General features: G+C 39.5%; 1 protein-coding gene across 6 annotated transcripts in view; it reads right to left on the bottom strand.

Annotated features, from left to right (window-relative positions):
* Positions 1-16,788, bottom strand: part of NAPEPLD (N-acyl phosphatidylethanolamine phospholipase D) — a 52,807-nt gene extending 36,019 nt beyond the window's left edge. Inside the window, exons 1-2 of one of the 6 annotated variants that reach the window (XM_081147167.1) lie at positions 16,449-16,764; positions 15,087-15,109 (exon numbers count right to left, since the gene is read on the bottom strand). Coding sequence is in view for 2 of the 6 variants with exons in the window: in XM_081147165.1 (XP_081003291.1) it covers positions 16,449-16,648 (200 nt within the window). In the remaining 4 variants the exon portion in view is untranslated. Of the gene's footprint in view, positions 1-14,083; positions 14,166-15,086; positions 15,110-16,136; positions 16,375-16,448 lie in introns of those variants that run through there. The other 5 variants (XM_081147169.1, XM_081147165.1, XM_081147168.1 and 2 more) reach the window with 5 other exon arrangements.
* Between the last annotated feature and the right edge of the window lie 2,334 nt (positions 16,789-19,122).

Raw genomic sequence — 19,122 nt, 5'->3', positions numbered from 1 at the left:
CCGGGTTGTGGGCTACAGCCGATCAATGACTCTCTCATCATTGATGTTTCTCTCTATCTCTCCCTCCTTTCCTCTCTCTGAAATCAATAAAGACATATTAAAAAAAAAAAAAAAAGTTTTTCCTACGTGTAAATAAGCAAGCAAAGCTTTGATTAGAGTTAGAAACAATAAGGAAAACATTCCGCTTAACACCAAAGCCCATTTTAAAATATTATTTACATACTGCAACTAGAATCCTTAGGATAATCAAATGGCATGTTATAGCAAATTGAGAAAACATGGATAAAATAATATGTTTATTGAAATGACATAGTTATCACCTCCTTAATATTGTAAAAAATACTACTAAACAAGTACAGATTCATTCCTGGTGTAATCAATACACAACTGTTTAGTTGAAATGGCTGAGGAGAATGGGAGGAAATAGAATTAAATTGGTGAATGACTATAAAACTTAAAAATGTATCCTAAATATGTAAAATTATCTCAAACGTTCATTTACTATTCCTAGAGCCAAGAATTAAAAATATACTTTCAAAATGTGCCTCTCTCATTCTGATCTCTGAATCAATTATGAAAAACAAAAACATGTTTTTAAAGTATAATCCATAAAGAAAATGAATGAAGAAACATGTGTCTTCATAGCTCCTGGACAGAAAGGAAGGACAATGAGGGGAAAAGCATACTCTTTTACTTCTGACTTCAGTTCTGATTCCAACATTACAGGTACTAGATTCTGTAACCTTTAAAAAATCATTTACTATCACTGAGAATCACTTTCTTCATCTGTAAAATGAAAGGACTGAGGGACACTGTTCTTCCAGTGTCTTTTCCACCTCTAAAATTCTAAAAATCTTTGGCTGCACCATACAGCCAGCTTAAGCCACCAGAGCTGTCCCCTCTAAAACAGCAAGACAGCCTTGGCCTTGGGCTGTGTCCATGACACACACACAGACACCCCTGGCCGAAGTTCCACTCCCTCCTAGGAAGTAGCCACTCAGATCCAGCCACTTTCCCTAGGCTGGGTTAGAAAGGGATAAGCACAGCACTTTTCTCCTGAGAACAGCAAACTATTGGCACAAAGTATACAGGGTGGGGCAAAAGTAGATTTACAGTTGTTCCTATGGAAAATAAGACAATAATTAATAAATAATACAAGAATAAACTCTGTTTTGTGTACTCACAACTATAATTCTACCTTTTTTTTTTTTAACCCTCATCTGAGGCTATTTTTTCCATTGCTTTTCAGAGAGAGTGGAAGGGAGAGAGAAAGAGAGAGAGAAACATCAATGTGAGAGAGACACATCGATTGGCTGCCTCCCGCACAGGCCTCGATGAGGGTCGGGGATCGAGCCTGCAACCAAGGTACATGCCCTTGGCCGGAATCAAACCCAGGAACCTTCAGTCCACAGGCTGAGGCTCTAGCCCCTGAGCCAAACAGGCTAGGGCTGAAATCCTACTTTTGCCCCACCCTGGTGGTTTCCCAAATTTACCAGGAGGTTATTCCAAGAATGAAATATTTCAGGAGAGATTTCATGACAAACCTGATACATTAAACATCAGACTTTCAACCATATAAGATTTCAGATATAATTTTTAAAGACCTCTAATGAAATCACAGTTAAAGTAGCATTTAACAAATGCTGTTTGAATGTCTACTAAACCTAAGTTCTAGCTCTTCAGTCACAATGAACAATGCAAGCATCTGACCTCCAAAGATTTAAAATCCTTTAGGGGGGGAAAATTATAAGCAACGAAACAGACTGATTTTGGCTCAGTATCATGTTTACAGAAATATCAGCTCTAAATAATAAAAATTGTATAGTCTTTAGAATAAGGCATTTCCAAAACACACTGGCCCAAATTCTTGAAATGATTAATACTTTTCCTTATACACTGAGTAGTCCACACTGACAAGAAAGTCCTGTGATCCACGAGGGTCAGTAACACTGAAAAGGCTTCTAACTTCTGAATTTGACCAACAAGTTAAAGGGCCCTGATGTCAACAAAGCAGGGAATGGAAAGCAAGAAAGTCACTAGAGAGGTTACCTGAGCCCTGATTCATTTATGAATGAATGTGGCAAGAAGGGCAGACATTATCTGGATGTCAGCCTTGCCAGTCCTTTGTGAGAAAAAGGTAAATGACAACAAAACAAACCAACAATGGGGGTTTTTACAAGGAAGCAAAACCCTGGGGCCTGACCTTGTTCAGCCCATCTCCTAACAGGTTCAGAGTAACACCAGGTTCAGAGTGAAGGCCTTAAGACATCCTCAAAATGTCAACTAACAGAATATCGAGGTTTAAAGGAACTTTGAGATCCCTGAGTTCAATTCAGTATATTTTAAGAATACCAGGAAGTTAACTAACATTTGACAAGGGAGCCAAGAATACTTAATGAGGAAAAGACAGGGTTTTCAATAAACGCTGCTGAAACAGTTGGATATTCACTTGTAAAAGAATGAAACTGGACCCATATCTTATACCACTCACAAAAGTTAACTCAAAATGGATTAAAAGACTTACGTTAGACGTGAAACCATAAAACTTCTAGAAGAAAACAGAAATAAAGTTCCTTGACATGGGTCTTGGTAATAACTTTTTTATATGGCACCTAAAGCACAAGCAACAACAAAAATAAAGCAAGTGAGACTGCATCAAACTAAAAAGCTTCTGCACAGCAAAGGAAACCATCAACAAAGTGGTAAGACAACTTATGGAATGAGAAAAAATAATTTCAAATCATATATCTTATAAGGAGTTAATATCCAAAATAGATAAAGAACTCATATGCCCTAGTCAGTGTGGCTCAGTTGGCTAGGACACTGAGGTGTTGCCAGTTCAATTCCTGGTCTGGGCACATGCCAGGGTTGTGGGCTCGAGAGGAGCCAGCCTATCGATGCTCTCACATCGATGTTTCTCTATCTCTCCTTCTCCCTTCCTCTCTCTCTCAAAATCAATTAAAAAAAAAAATCTTTAAAAAGAAAAAAAAAGAACTTATACAACTCAATAGCAAAAAAACAACCCAATTAAAAATGGGCAAAGAATCCAATTAGATACTTCCTTGAAGATATACAAAAGACTAATAGGAAAATGTTCAAAATCATTAGTCATTAGGGAAATGCAAATTAAAATTACAATGAGATATAACCTCACAGGTTAGAATGGCCATCAACAAAGACAAGAGATAACTAATGCTGCTGTGGGTGTGGAGAAAAGGGAAGCCTTGTACATGGTTGGAGGGAAAGTAAATTGATGCAGCCACTATGGAAAACAGTATAAAGGAGCCTCAAAAAATAAAAAATAGAACTACCATATGACCCAGCAATTCTACTTCTGGAAATATATCCAAAGGAAACAACACTAATTTGAAAAGATAGCTGCACCTTTCATGTTCATGGCAGCATTATTTACAATAGCCAAGACATGGAAACCACCTAAGTGTCCATCGGTAGATGAATGGATAAAGAACTTGTGGACCATACTTACAATGGAATATTTAATCAGCCATAAAAAAATTAATCCTACCATTTATGACATCATGAATGGACCTGAAGGCACTATGCTAAGTGAAATAAGTCAGAGAAAGTCAAATACTGTATGATCTCACTTATATGTGGAACCTTTTCTAAAAAACCCAAACTCATAAAAAAGGAGATCAGACTTGTGGTTACCAGAGGCAAAGGGTAGGGGGGAGGTAAACTGAAGGAAGATGATAAAAGGTACAAATTTTTTCCAATTATAAGATAAATAAATACTAGGGATATAATAAGTAGGGATGACTACAGTTAACACTACTGTATGATAAATAGAAAATTTGTTTAAAAAGTAAATCCTAAGAGCTCTTATCATAAGGAGAAATTTTTTCTATTTTATTTTTTAAAAAATTTTTAATTCTCACCTAAGGACATGTTTTTATTGATTTTAGAGAGAGAGGAAGAGAGGGGGAGGGGGGAGGGGGAAGAGAGACAGAGATAAAAACATCAAGAAGTTGCCTCCCAATCTGTTGCCTCCAGTATGCACCCTATGGATCAAACCCGCAACCTAGGTATGTGCCCTGACCAGGAATCAAGCCCACAACCTTTTGGTGTACAGGACGACACTCCAGTCCACTGAGCCACACCAGCCTGGGCTCCTTTTTTATTTTTATTGTATTTGTGGTAGGCAGTTAGACAGATTTGAGCACAGCAAAGACGATGGGCTAGATACAAAAGGTCACCAGGGTGGAACACCCTGGGTGCCTATCAGACAATTGTAGGGTGGGACCTCATCCCCAGGGTGACTTTTCTTCCCCTAGCACGTTGCTAGTCATGTGGTTTGGATCCCCTGACTTTTCATATGGCTGGTCATTAGGTTTCCACCCCCTGACCTTTCCTCCCTAGAGATAACATCTAGGCCTCAGTTCTGCTTCAGCTCCAGGCCCAGAAAAGCAGCAAAACCAGGCAAGTGATGCCATGGCTGACCTCAGGACCAGCTGCATTGACTACTGACCCCTCTGCCCTGGTGCCAATCAATCAGTGGAGACAGGACCCTGAAAGGGAACACCTGGAAAGCTGCTGTATTCTATTGAGATCTTCCCCTGGAACCTCCCTTAAAAACCCCACCCTTAAAACCCTCAGGAAGGTAGACCCAGCACCTCTCCTTCACCCTCCCAGGAACACACCCATGCCTTTCCCTTCCTCCTTCCCCTCCCCATCTCCCCAGGCACATCACCTTTACCTTCCTCACTTCTAAGCTCCAAGGGACCTTCCTTTGTCTCTATAACTTGTTTCCTAAGCCCATTTCTTCTACGAATTACTTCTTCTACCTGTGTGATTTTCTAAATAAATGTTCTCTTATAGTTTGAGTCTTGGCTCTGAATTCTTTCCTAGCCAGAACTCAAGTACCAAGGTTGCTGAGCCCAAGTCAGGTCTGACCTCACTGGTCTAACACCTGGTACTGTTCTCACTGCCACCAAGAAACCTATATAAAATTAATGTTAGCTGAACATACTGGTGATCATTCCAAAATACATGTAAATCAAACCATCATGCTGTACGTCTTAAACTTATACAGTCATGTCAATTATTTTTCAATAAAACTGGGAGAAAAAGAATGCCAAGAAGTATGTAGTAAATTATAAAAGCATATCAAAAACGGATATAATTAAAATATACTTGAATTGGTTATCAGGGAAAATCACACTACCAAGAAAAGGAGCACAAGGGATTTAAAACATTTTTAAATAAATACTTCTCAACTTGGCACCCTTGTCATCCTTTCTAAGTCTTGGTTTCCTTGTCAGGTGCCTATTCACTGGGCTACTGAACAAACTGTACATAATCCTTAGCCCATGTGTGGCACACAGTAAGCCCTCAATTACTGTAAGCCACTGTTCAATTATGTTTTAAACACTGTTTAGTAAGGGTTAGTGGAATACATATTCCATTTTGGAATTTCTACATTGAGGGCAATAGCATAAATAAACTGAAATGGAATAACTCTGGAATGTGTTTTCTGTTCTAATATGTGAGTAGAAGCCCTGGTCTTCCTGGAATTCATACAACTCTTAAAACAAATAGGAAAACACAATTCTCCACAGGATTCCTATCTGATCCCACAGCTCCTTGCAGCTTTGTCAACTCCCCTGGATTCACCAGAAGGTTCTCATAAACTTTGAGAGTGGCCTGGTTCTGAAAATAAAAATCTTCTCTACCCTCATGCCCTTCCTCTCCCCTTATTGCCCCTGCAGGGAGCAAAAACGTGCAAACTCAGGATACTAACAGCAGCCATATCTACAACCAGCACTGTCCCCAGAGCCTGAGACTATTACCAAGGTTCTTTGGCTCAAAGGGTAAATTTCCTACAAGAACAGGCAAAATAGGTAAGGAAGGTCAGTTTTAGCTAAATGTCCCCTAAAGCATTTGTGTTTTACATCTCCCACTTGAGTGACTACTAATCTCAGAGCTCTCTCACCTCCTCTCTTCCAGTCCTCAAAACGGATTTTCAAGGAAGGATCTGATCTCCAGTAAGACTGATAAGGACCAAGTGGGACTCCTCCCTAGAGGAGTACAGCTGGGTACAAAATTTAAACCTGTGATTCTCAATGCTAGCTGCACATCGGAATTACAGATGCTCCTTGACTTACAATAGGGTTACATCCAAATAAGCCTACTGTCAATTGAAAATATCAGAAGTCAAAAATGCATTTAATACACCTACCAAACATCATAGCTTAGCCTGGCCTACCTTAATCTTGCTCAAAACACATTTGCCTACAGTTGGGCAAAGTCAACTAACACAAGCCTATTTTATAATAAAGTGTTGAATATCTCATGTAATTTATAGAATACTATACTAAAAGTGAAAAACAGAATGGTCGGTTGATTACCTACCATCAATGTACACAGCTGAAAGCACACTGACCCTAAAGAATGTTTGAAGCACTAAACAAACAACAACAAAATGCTGCTAGTCAGGAAAAAGATCAAAATTCAAAATTCAAAGTACAGTTCCCACTGAGTGTGTATTGCTTATGGATCATACCATTATAAATCAAGAACTGTGTACCTGTGGAGCTTTTTAAACTACACCTGAATCAAAATGTCATGTGGGAGCCCCCTACGTAGTTTTGATACTGAATCAAAATGTCATGTGGGAGCCCCCTAGGTAGTTTTTAAAAGCTCCGGGGGTGATTCTGATATCTAGGAAACATTGAGAACTACTACTTTGAATCAGTCATTGGCACAAAGGTAGGGCAGACATTTAGGAAGGACCAAAGGGACTTTCTGGTACCCCAAATTTATGCCAGCCTGGCAGCTGCCAATCATAAAGCCTACTCTTCATCCCTGTCCCATACTCCAAGTTACAGAGGCAGCTATGCAGGTCTGGGACTGGGAAGACTACATTGCTAAGGACAAAGTTTGGTAGGTCACAGACTTGTAAGCAGTCCAACTGAGTCACAAATTTGACTCTGCGCACAGGAAGCCAAACCAAGAAAAGGAAACACAATCAGTGATATTCACATTGTCTATAATAACCCCACAGCAGCCTGTGCATGATGAGTAGTCAATAAATACTTATTGGATCAATAAATAACAAACAGGAGCTTAAACTTCTAATTACTTTTCATTGGGATAAAGTTAACTGCTTTTGAAAAGCTCTGTTGGGAATCAAATTACAGCAGAAGCAAAAGTGAACAAAGGGCGGTGAGACAAAACTCAACAAAGGACATTCCAACTAACTCTACTAATTATAGAAACAAAAACTGAAAAGTCTTGGGGAATACTTTATTTGAACTCTATGGTGGTAAAGTGCTGACACAGTCGTAAAAACTAGAAGATGCCTACCATAAAATCTAGTCTCCCTTTTCTCCTCAGTAACAGAACTCCAGTTTTACTTAGGATAGCTATGCACCAGCTAAATGACATTTCCCAGCCTTCCAGCTAGGAATGGCCATATTGACCATGGTTTGGTAAATGTGATACAATGAAAAGTTTTATATGGTGCTAATGGGAGTCTCCTCAAAGGGAAAGAGAATCGATTATTCCTGCATCCTGTTGCCTAGAGCCACCTTGAGCGGAATGTGAGGGCTACTTCCTAGGAATGGCACAGATAACTAGGACTTGGGAGGCCACCCCACCAAACCTGGACCTTCTAGCTCTGGACCTCCCAAAACTAATCCTAACTGATACAATGACCATAACTGGGAAGTTCATGAAGTTGTAAAAACATAAAAGGCAGTAATCCAAAATACAGTCTTTGTAATACAAACATGGATACGCTGCGCAGCACATGAGTGCTATAGTTTAGATGTTTGTATACATTCATTATCACATTTAATCCTCACAACATTCCCAGGAGGTAGATATTATCCTTATGTTGCAGGTGATGTAACAAAGGTTCACAGAGTTTAATAGTTTTCATAAAGTCAAAAGCTAATAACAACTGGACCTAGAGATCCAATCAGAATCCAAAACCCATCCTCTTTCCACTAATCATGTTGAATCTGCAAGAAAAACTCTATAAATTTATCTTCAATAGGTATCTAGGTTCTAAAACTAGTGTATAGCCAACAGCTTTGGTTTCAAGGAGAAGACTAGCCATTTTTGCTTTCAACAGTGTCCTTTTTTTCCTTTTTCAAAGTAAACAGCACTCAGTAAATAATAAATATTAGTTCCCTTTTAATATAATTGCCCTTTTAACTTTACATGAACATTTCACATGATGTAACTATTCTATTTAATTGTAAATTGTTCTGTTAAACAGAAAAGAACCAACAACAAATAAAAAATTAGTCCTAGCCCTGGCCTGTGTGGCTCAGCTGGTTGGAGCATCATCCCATACACTGAAAGGCTGCAGGTTTGATTCCTAGTCAGGGCACATGCCTAGGCTGCCTGTTCAATCACGGGTTGGGGTGCATCCAGGCGGCAACTCCGAATGATGTTTCTCTCTCACATCAATATTTCTCTCCCCCCGCCAGAATCAATGAACATATCCTCGGGTGGTGATTAAAAACAACAATTAGTTCTATATTTCAGTCAGATAAAAAGAAAAAATACATGGGGCCTTAAGGATATTTTCCTTGCCTTGAAAGATGTCTAAGTTCAAATGGAAAAACTTACTAATCAAGTTCATTGAAGAGACACATTCAGGCAGGTGGACCAACACATCTAGTGTGCCCAGGGCTTTCCCAGTTTTAGCACTGAGAGTCCTGTATCTTGGGAACCCCTTAGTCCCAGGAAAACCTGGAGAACTGATCACTCTCTGGCCTCAGGGTACCACATAAATGCATGGTTATGTCTCCAACAAAATGTAATAAAATGTAGGCAGTGTATACTAAATTGGAGATGAGCATACTATAAAGTATGATTTTAAGATATTTGAGCAGCTAGCAAAAAGAAATTATGCTTAACCAAGAATGTTGCTCAGAATGTTGCTCAGTTTGTCAAATCCTTCACTGTGATGATACTCAGTATATGCAGCCAGTTAAAAAATGGGCTCCGAACAGCACATACACACTTACACACATTGGATATTTTGTGTACATATAAAATTGAGACACTATATAAGGAAAGAATGAGAAAGGAATCACATTTTATCCAAGAATTTTAAAGTATCTCATCCCTGTGAAAAGTGAAAAAGTCTAATTTTGATGTTTCAGTTTTGTGGCATGACAGGTAAAAAGCTGTCGTAAAAGTCGAAAAAAGAAATCTTAGGGTTAAAGAGCTTGGACTGGGCACATACTCTCAAAGGTCCTTTCCAACTTGAACATTCCATGACTCTGTGACCCCTTTACAGATGAAGTCAGTTCAGATTTACACCATTCCAAAGGTCCAGTTCTGGCTGGTGATGGAGCCTAGACTGTTTATTAGCCATGCTCTCATCTTAGGTATGCTTAGAAACACTCAGAACCAAAAGAGTATATGGTGAGCATGGAGAGATAAATGACACATTTCACCTCATGTGGGGTATTTTACTTAGTTTAGATCATAAACAGATAAACTGGCCTCTAGTTTAAAAGAAGGACTTTGAGCCCACAAATTCCTTAACCTGTCATTAGGTATTTCAACCATAAAATTGCACAACATTCTGAATATACATAGCAGTTGTTTCCATGAACTCTCTAAACAAGCCAAAAAAATGATCACAGTAACTTGAAAAGAGGACAAACATCTTTGTAGTTTGAAGGTCCTTCAAAATTCAGAAAACAAGTTTCATAACAAATTATTGCTGTTGTCCAGTTGTCCAAGCATTGGGTCTTGTAAGCAAAACAAGCCCATAGTTGTTTAAAGAGGGCCAATGAAAGCTTTGTGTTTTTCTAATCTGACTTTATTCTTACCACTGAGATTACAAAAAGTCTACAGGCATTTACTGTTCAATCAATATGTTAGCGCTCCTTAATCTGGAAAGGACCCCAAATAAGATAAACACAAATATCTGATGCCTTCAAGGGGAAAGATGGATTGTTCAAAGTAGCAAGTACATAATGAGTTGTTTTTCAATCATGCTTTTGAATTTATGCTGATTTGTCTATATGCCAGCCCTGTACCTGCACAACCAATGGTACAGACCATTTACAACTGGTTTAGGGGCACAATCTTATGGCTGTGATGCAGATCAAGGCTTGCTGACCCATACCACTCTACCTTGGCTACACTGGTACCCCTTTCCAAGAAGAGGCAACAGTGTATATATTCTGCCAAAGGACAGTGCTGCTGTGCTTAGGGACCTTAGACAAATCACTGAAATCTCCAAGGCCCTCAGTTTCCTGTTTCCAAATCTGTAGAATGGGATTAATAATCTCATATACTATATGTCTACAAAATCAAACTAAATATGGTTAAAAATACTTGAAGGAGCCCTGGCCAGGGTGGCTCAGTCATTAGAGCATTGACCTGTGTACCAAAGGGTTGCGGGTTCGATTCCCAGTCAAGAGCACATACCTGGATTCCAAGATGGTGGCTGACTGACTGGAAACTACACTGACACTTTCATACTACAAAACTGAAATTACAACTAAAATATAGAAAAACCATCCTGCCTGGCCGGGCGTGGCTCAGCGGTTGAGCATAGACCTAGGATCCAAGAGATCGGGGTTTGATTCCCGGTCAGGGCACATGCCCGGGTTGCGGGCTGCATTCGATCAATGACTCCCTCATCATTGAAGTTTCTATCTCTCTCTCTCCCTCTTCCTTCCTCTCTCTGAAATCAATAAAGAAATATTTTTTAAAAAAAAAAAAAGATCAATGAAACCAAGAGCTGGTTCTCTGAAAGGATAAACAAGATTGATGAAACTAGTCAGACTCATCAAGAAACAGAGAGAGAGAACCCAAATAAACAAAATCAGAAACAAAAGAGGTGAAGTAACAACTGACCCAACAAAAATACAAAGGAGTGTAAGAAAATACTATGAACAACTATATGCCACCAACCTGGACAACCTGGATGAAATGGATGAATTCCTAGAAAAATACAACCTTCCAAAACTCAATCAGGAAGAGTCAGAAAGCCTGAATAGGCCAATAACTGCTGAGGAAGTTGAAGCAGAAATAAGAGGGCTCCCAGCATGCAAAAGTCCTGGCCCTGATGGCTTCACATGGGAGTTTTATCAAACATTCAAAGAAGAATTAACACCTCCCCTCCTCAAACTATTTCAAAAAATCCAAGAAGAAGGAACACCCAAACTCTTTTTATGAGGCAAGCTTAGCCTAATTATAAAACCAGATAAAAATTCACAACAAAGAAAGAGAATTACAGGCCAATATCCCTGATGAACATAGATGCTAAAATCCTCAACAAAATATTAGCAAATCAGATCCAGCAATATATTAAAAAGTTCATACACCATGACCAAGTAGGATTTATTCCAGGGATGCAAGGCTGGTACAATATTCTCAAATCAATAAACATGATGCATCACATAAACAAACTAAAAGACAAAAATTACATGAACATATCAATAGATTCAGAAAAAGCATTCGATAAAATCCAACACCCATTTTGATAAAAACTCTCAGCAAAGTGGGAATAGAAGAATCATACCTCAACATAATAAAGGCCATATATGACAAACCTACAGCCAACATCATACTCAATGGGCAAAAACTAAACCACTTCCCCTAAGAACAGGAACAAGACAGGGGTTTCCACTTTCACCACTTTAATCAACATAGTACTGGAAGTCCTAGCCACAGGGGTCAGACAAGAAGAAAATATAAAAGGCATCCAAATTGGAAAGGAGGAAACAAAACTGTCACTATTTGCAGATTACATGATATTGTACATAGAAAATCCTAAAGACTCCACCAAAAAACTACCAGATTTAATAAATGAATTCAGGAAGCCAGCAGGATACAAAATTAACACCCAGAAATCAATGGCATTTTTATACACCAATAATAAACTCTCAGAAAGAGAAACTAAAAAAACAGTCCCATTTACCAATGCAACTAAAAAATAAGATACCTAGGAATAAACTTAACCAAAGATATAAAACACCTGTACTCGGAAAACTATGGGACACTGAAAAAAGAAATAGAGGAAGATATAAACGAATGGAAAAATATACCCTGTTCATGGATTAGAAGAATTAACATCATTAAAATGTCCATACTACCTAAAGCAATCTATAAATTCAATGCAATCCCTATTAAAATACCAAAAGCACATTTCACAGGTCTAGAACAAACACTTCAAAAATTTATATGGTACCAAAAAACACCCCAAATAGCCACGGCAATCTTGAGAAAGAAGAACAAAGTTGGAAGGATGACAATACCAGATATCAAGTTATACTACAAAGCCACTGTAATCAAAACAGCCTGGTCCTGGCACAAGAACAGACTTATAGATCAGTGGAACAGAACAGAGAACCCAGAAACTGACCTACTCCATTCTGGTCAATTAATATTTGACAAACGAGGCAAGAACATACAATGGAGTAAAGACAGTTTCTTCAATAAATGGTAATGGGAAAATTGGACAGGTATATGCAAAAAAATGAAACTAGACCACCAACTTACACCATACACAAAAGTAAATTCAAAATGGGTAAAAGACTTAAATGTAAGACATGAAACCATAAAAATCCTAGAGGAAAACACAGGCAGCAAAATCTCAGACATCTCTCGTAGCAATGTATTTGCTGATACATCTCCTAGGGCAAGAGAAACGAAGGAGAAAATAAACAAATGGGAGCACATCAAAATAAAAACCTTCTGCACAACAAAAGAAACCATCAACAAAACAAAAAGGGAGCCCACTGTACAGGAGAACACATTTGCCAATGACACATCTGATAAAGGGTTAATATCCAAAATATATAAGGAACTCATACAACTTAACAAATGGAAGACAAACAAACCAATTAAAAAATGGGCAAAGGACCTAAACAGACACTTCTCCAAAGAGAACATACAGATGGCCAAGAGACACTTGAAAAACTGCTCAACATCCTAATTATCAGAGAGATGCATATTAAAACCACAATGAGGTGTTACTTCACACCTGTCAGAATGGCTACCATCAACAAATCAAGGAAAGACAAGTGCTGGTGAGGGTGTGGCAAAAAGTGCACCCTAGTATACTGCTGGTGGGAATGCAGACTGGTGCAGCCACTGTGGAAAGCAGTATGGAGTTTCCTCAAAAGATTAAAAGTTGATCTGCCACTTGACCCAGCGATCCCACTTCTAGGAATATATCCTAAGAATCCCGAAACACCAATCACAAAGGATTTATGCACCCCTATGTTCATAGCAGCACAATTTACAATAGCTAAGATCTGGAAACAGCCTAAGGGTCCATCAGATGAATGGATAAAAAAGCTGTGGCGCATTTACACCATGGAATACTATGCAGCTGTAAAAAAAGGATCTTTTATCCTTTGGGACAGCATGGAGGGAACTAGTAAGTATTACACTAAGTGGAATAAGCCAGTCAGAGAAAATCAAGTACCACATGATCTCACCTATATGTGGAATACAATAAACAAAATAAACTGATAAACAAAATGGAGACATAGAAGCATGGAACAGACTGAGGGATCTCGGAGGGAAGGTGAGGAGGGGAGAGTGGGCGGGGAAGAGATTAATCAAAGAACTTACACGTTTAGAAGCATAACCCATGGACACAGACACTGGTCTGGGAAAGGCCTGAGGGTGGGGTAGATTCGGGGTAGAGGGGATCAATGAGGGTAAAAAGAGGACATCTGTAATATTTTCAACAATAAAGAAACTTAAAATAATAATAATAATGAGATACCACTTCACATCCTCTAGGGTGGAATTTAATGAATTAAATGTGGATAAATTGGAATTGAATTGATTGTATAATGATGAAGCTGCTGTGGAAAATAGTTTGGCAAGTCCTCAAACCACTCCTAAGTATCTACCCAAGAAAAATTAAAACATAATCCACACAAAACTTGTACCCAGATATTCACAGCAGCATTATTTATAATAACCAAAAAGTAGAAACAACCCAAATGCTTATTGACTGATAAATGATTAAAACATGGCATGTCAATAAAATAAAATATTATTTGTAAGATAATATTTTACAATCTGTAAAAAATAAATAAATAAATAAATAAATAAGAGCAAATACCTGGCCCCAGTCAGGGCTTGTGCGGGAGGTAACCAATCGATGTGTCTCTCTCACATTGATGTTTCTCTCTCTTTCTTTCTCTTTCTCTCTCTCTTCCCCCCTCCACTCTTTCTAAAAAAAAAAAAAGGAAAATATATCAAGTGGGGATTAACAAAAAAAAAGAAAATGCTTGAAAGAACTTTGTAAACTATAAAGTTATAATACATTACTTAACCAGCTGAGTTGGCAAAAGACTATATCTCTGCAATAACAAAACTGCCCCCTAAGGAAATATTTATAATACACAATAAATAGCTATTAAATTAAAAAGACAACCCATGTAAAGCACTATAAATTATAGATAGGTAGAATCCTTTAGTTTTATAGCAGTTAGAATGGTGTATTACTTGAACCTCATGCTGGAAATCACATAGGTGATTCTTTTAATGCTCACTTTATACATGCCCTCAAAAGCCTTCAGGACAAAGGTGCTTGTTAACCATTAACTACGTGCAAGCGCAAGTTCATTTCCCCAATACTTCAATGAAAACACATTTTTACTTGTACGCATTTCAATCTAAAATGCCCAGACCAAACAGCCCTCCAGCTACAGCCATATTCTAATTTACATAAAGAGTGAAATGAAATGGGGGAAAAAAACCACCATTATCCACAGCTATCTACCACTACAAAGAAAAAGCAGAATGAAACAAAATTAATGCAAATAGTACTTTTCCAAAGAATGACAAAAATGTTCTTAAAAATCCCGTTTCCCAAACTCACAAATACCCAAAGTAACAAAAACACCCTTTTCAAACACAACGATGACTGTAACAATAAAGCACAACCAAAACCCTTTGATGGAATACTTCTATTAAAATGTCCTTCACACATTTATAACTGGACTAATTTTAAAATTAAATTTTGCAATAAAATATCTATACTGTTTAATATAATTTGGAACTGTCAGTGAAAATAAGGGTATGAGAAATACACTAAACATTTTCATCTCTTGGAGACTTACCAAAATTCCTGCAGCAGGAAAGCCTGCAAATATAATGAAATAAAGTCTTTAAAAATTGTGACTATATTTTAATTTGTTTAAAAGTTTTCACTGAAGTCAACATCTCTCTTAAATTCTTATTTTAAAGAAGTACACTTGTCCTAAATTTTCTCTAACAGACCTAATATTTTCCTGCAACAAAATCAGACTACTGTGGGATATAGGCAATCTTTTCTTTTTTAAAGATTACATAATTTCTTTCTAAAAGACATCGGTGTCTGAAGCAAAATCAATATAACTGAAACTGAAATGAAACTGCTTGATATCCATTTTTAACAAATATGGAAATTATTCTTACTTTCAGAGAGCTGTATGCCAGGATTAACTTTCTCCATGAATTTATCAGAATTACGTTAAATAGCAAACACTTCATGTTAAGCGAAAGTAAACCAGGTGAGTCATATTGTAACATACACAGGACAACCTGAAGTAAAGGCAAGTACAAGAACTAAATGACGTTTTAAAGCTTAACTTTTCTCATTCTCTTAATACATATTTTCCAGGTTCAACTGAAGTGTGATGATGCATCAGACTCCGGAGCCTGTGGAAGCGAATTTATCTCAACTACCAGAATCCTAGCGATTTCTACTCAAGGGGTGGGGGAGGGACACGTATCTGAATACCTGTTTTGAACAGCCTGCCATAATACCCAATTTACCAACCAACCAACCAACCACAGTACAGAAAACTCAAGAAAGCACCGGCTTCCACCACCCCGGCCCACCATGCTCCATTCTTTTACTCCGCATTTCCATTCCTTGGTTAATTTTCAAGATAAAAGGGGAGAAACCTGTGGGAATGGATTTTTAGAAGATAAATATTACAGATAAAACAGAAATAAGTTGCTCCAAGAAACCCATTCATTTACATACAACCAAAAGACGATACGCCCACGAGTATTCCGGTCAGTGAAGATGCAACCTATGATTTGCAAAGAAGATGGGATCTAAAACAAATCCCAGAGACGGTTTCTTTCCCAAGGGAAAAAATAATAATAACGTGGCTCTTCACCCAGGCAGCTTTAGACGCGGGCTCCGCAACTCGCGAGGTGCGGAAATTCAAACGAAGCCCTGGCGCTCACAAGTGCAGCATCTCCACTAGGAGGCAGGACGCGGGACCGAATCCCACGCACAGCCTGCGCTACTCAGCCGAGTCCACACAGCCCCAGGCCAGGGTCCCACCCGGACACCGAGGAGAAAGCAGCTGCGCGACGAAAACGAACAGGGGACGGAAGAAGCCGCCTCGCGCGAGACCCCAGAGGGCGCGCGGCGCTGGGGCTGCTGGGGGCGCAGTGCGGGCTGGGGGCGGGGGCCGCGGGCTCACCTAGCGCCTGGGACCGCAGGACGCGCGCGCCGGCTCCGCTGCCTCCGCCGCTCCTCCGCGCCGAGACACAGCGCCCCCGCGCCGCGGGAGTGGCCGTAGCGGCAGGTGCTCGGGTTCCTCCGCCCCCGGCTCCGTCGAGCCGGCTCCTCCGCAGGAGCCAGCAGCTGCAAGCAGCGTCTTAGCGCTCGCCGCCTCACCATCCTTGGAGCGAGCCTGTGTCGAGCCCGCGGCTCGCCCGGCGCCCCGGGGCGCGCGGGGCCCAGGCCCCAGCTGTGTTCACTCCACGTTGTCCGGTCCCTCACCCACTGTGACCTTCAAATCTGGTAGCCTTGCCAGCGTCAGCCTCGCGCTGGCAGCGGCTCCGGCCTTTACAAAGATGGCCGCCCCCGTGGACCCCGACGCTGAGGCCATCTTGGTTAAGAGGGCGCCTCGGGGCGTGCATTAGCCCCACTCCCGACCCCGCCCGAGCCCCAGGCGCACTCCGCTGGAGCCCGAAGACCACTTGGTTACGTACGGGTGCTAAACCAAAAGCCAACTCTCAGTTCGCAGGAACACCTTCCTAGGCACCATCCGTAATTGCTAAAACTGAGACCGTGGCGGCCTCTGGCAGCCTGCGCAACCAGTAGATAAGCACTTGGCGGCAGCATGCTTGTAACCTAGGGCGCCGCGAGCCTGGTGCTGAAGAAACTGAACGGCAATTGAAGTTTACAGTAGGTATTGAATAATAGTGGCAGCACTGACTCGTCAGTGTGCTCATTATCCTTTAAAATGATGTCAGCCTTCTGGTACACATGGTTCTCATCAAAATTTACTTTAAAATTTTTTTCAGGATAAGAGCATAAAATTGTGATTCTGAGTTTCTCCCAGGATTTTATTTTTTAACTGCAGGATGAGATTGTGTGTTTCAAGAAATAATTTAAGTATAGTCAAACCAGAATAGAATTCAACAATGGTTGGTTGGGCAAAAAGATTCCTCTATAAAGTCATCTGGGGTGTGACCACCCGCTAGAAAGAAATGCCCTCTGAATAAAATGTTAAATTAAAAAAGAAATGCCCTCTACATGGGGCTTGAGTTTATTGGCAAAAAGGAAAGAAATACAGGTCCCAAAATGCAGATATGACTGCTGGAAAAGGCAAACCAAACTAATTTGCATTTTGAAAGTGAACCTGACTGAGTAATACTGTAGAAATGTAAAAAAGACTATGCTTGGTGTGACCCTTTGCCCCTCAAGCTAGCTTGCAGTTGTTGCTGACTCTCTTGAACTTAAATGTGATTAAGAACTGCTTGCGCCTGAATGGGGCAAAGACTGCACTGGCTGAATGGTGCCGGAGGTGCAGCAACAATCAAAACAAAACAGCGATACAAACCCAAAGGGTATGATGTTACTTGGCTAAGGAACTTTAAAAAGATGCCCTTTGTTCCTTTCACCCCAATTATTTATTATGAAAATTTTCAAAAATACAGAAAATAGGTATGTTTTTTAACTAGGATACTGTCTATGGCCAAGTATTGCATTTGCTTACTATGCTTAAGAAACAATTTGAAATGTTCACTAGATAACTATTTTCTTTTTTTATGTTTTTATTTATTTTTAGAGAGAGAGGAAGGGAGAGGGGGAGAGAGAGAAACATCAATTGTTTGCCTCCCACACACACGAGACAAGGGCAGGAAGAACCTGCAACCCAGGTACCTGTCCTTTGGGTCCACGGGCCAACTCTCTAACCACTGAGCCAAACTGGACAGGGCTTTTATTTTGGAAAGAGCAGTTTTTAACACCACATTGAGGCTATAATTGAGCTGTATTAAACAGTAATGTTTATGCTTTCTTAACTCCTGGAATACATAAACTTAATGGATTATGTTGGAATCTCTACTAAACCTGCCTTTTAAAGTTCAATGATTGAGTTTTTTTCTAGACAATGAAAAGAAGCCGTTCCGTATAATAATTTATATCACTCCAGACAAAACCTCTAGCTTGTCATGCTTCCCAGTACAGAACAAAATGAACACTGCACCCTCTGCAGTTTACTCATGGTTTAATTTTAGATCCTGACCTGCTGAACTGGGTTTTATTTGTCCTTTCCTTTTATGCATCCCTAGGAAGTCAGGAACTCAGCAGATAATGGTAACTATTTGTCCTTTAAGTTATTTAATTTTTAAATGTTAATTAATGCTATAAAGAAGAGGTACAAGTTTACACAATTCCTCAAAAGTGACCGGTCAGTGTAACTTTTTTCTGGAGACTAGAATTAAATAAGATTATTTTCATACTTCACAAAATATTAGGTGCTACTTAAACTCCTTCTGGAAAACCACATTTAAAAACAATTTCAGCATAATAGCTCCCATGTTTTAAGTAAGTTCTGTAATCAGTACTGTTCTTCTAGCTACAGGCCTAAAGGGACAGAGGTCTGAAGTAATATGTGACTTGTTACTAGAGGATTTCCATTCAATTCATATTTATAGCAGCATCTGTGGAAGTCACTTAAATACTGTGTTCACCTCCAGTTTAATCAAAAGTTGTTTTTCTGTCCATTAAGAATCTATAGATAACTCCAAATAGCAATAGGAAGAATCTTGGAAAGTTAAATTGTACTCTGTGCCCTACCATTCTCTACTAGGTACTCTTTGACCTTGGAAAATACCCCTTTCACCTCCCAGTCCCCTCACTCC

The sequence above is a fragment of the Miniopterus schreibersii genome, assembly GCF_964146895.1.
Source record: "Miniopterus schreibersii genome assembly, chromosome: 9".
Taxonomy (NCBI): Eukaryota; Metazoa; Chordata; class Mammalia; order Chiroptera; family Miniopteridae; genus Miniopterus; species Miniopterus schreibersii.
This window is presented reverse-complemented; position numbering and strand designations above follow the sequence as displayed.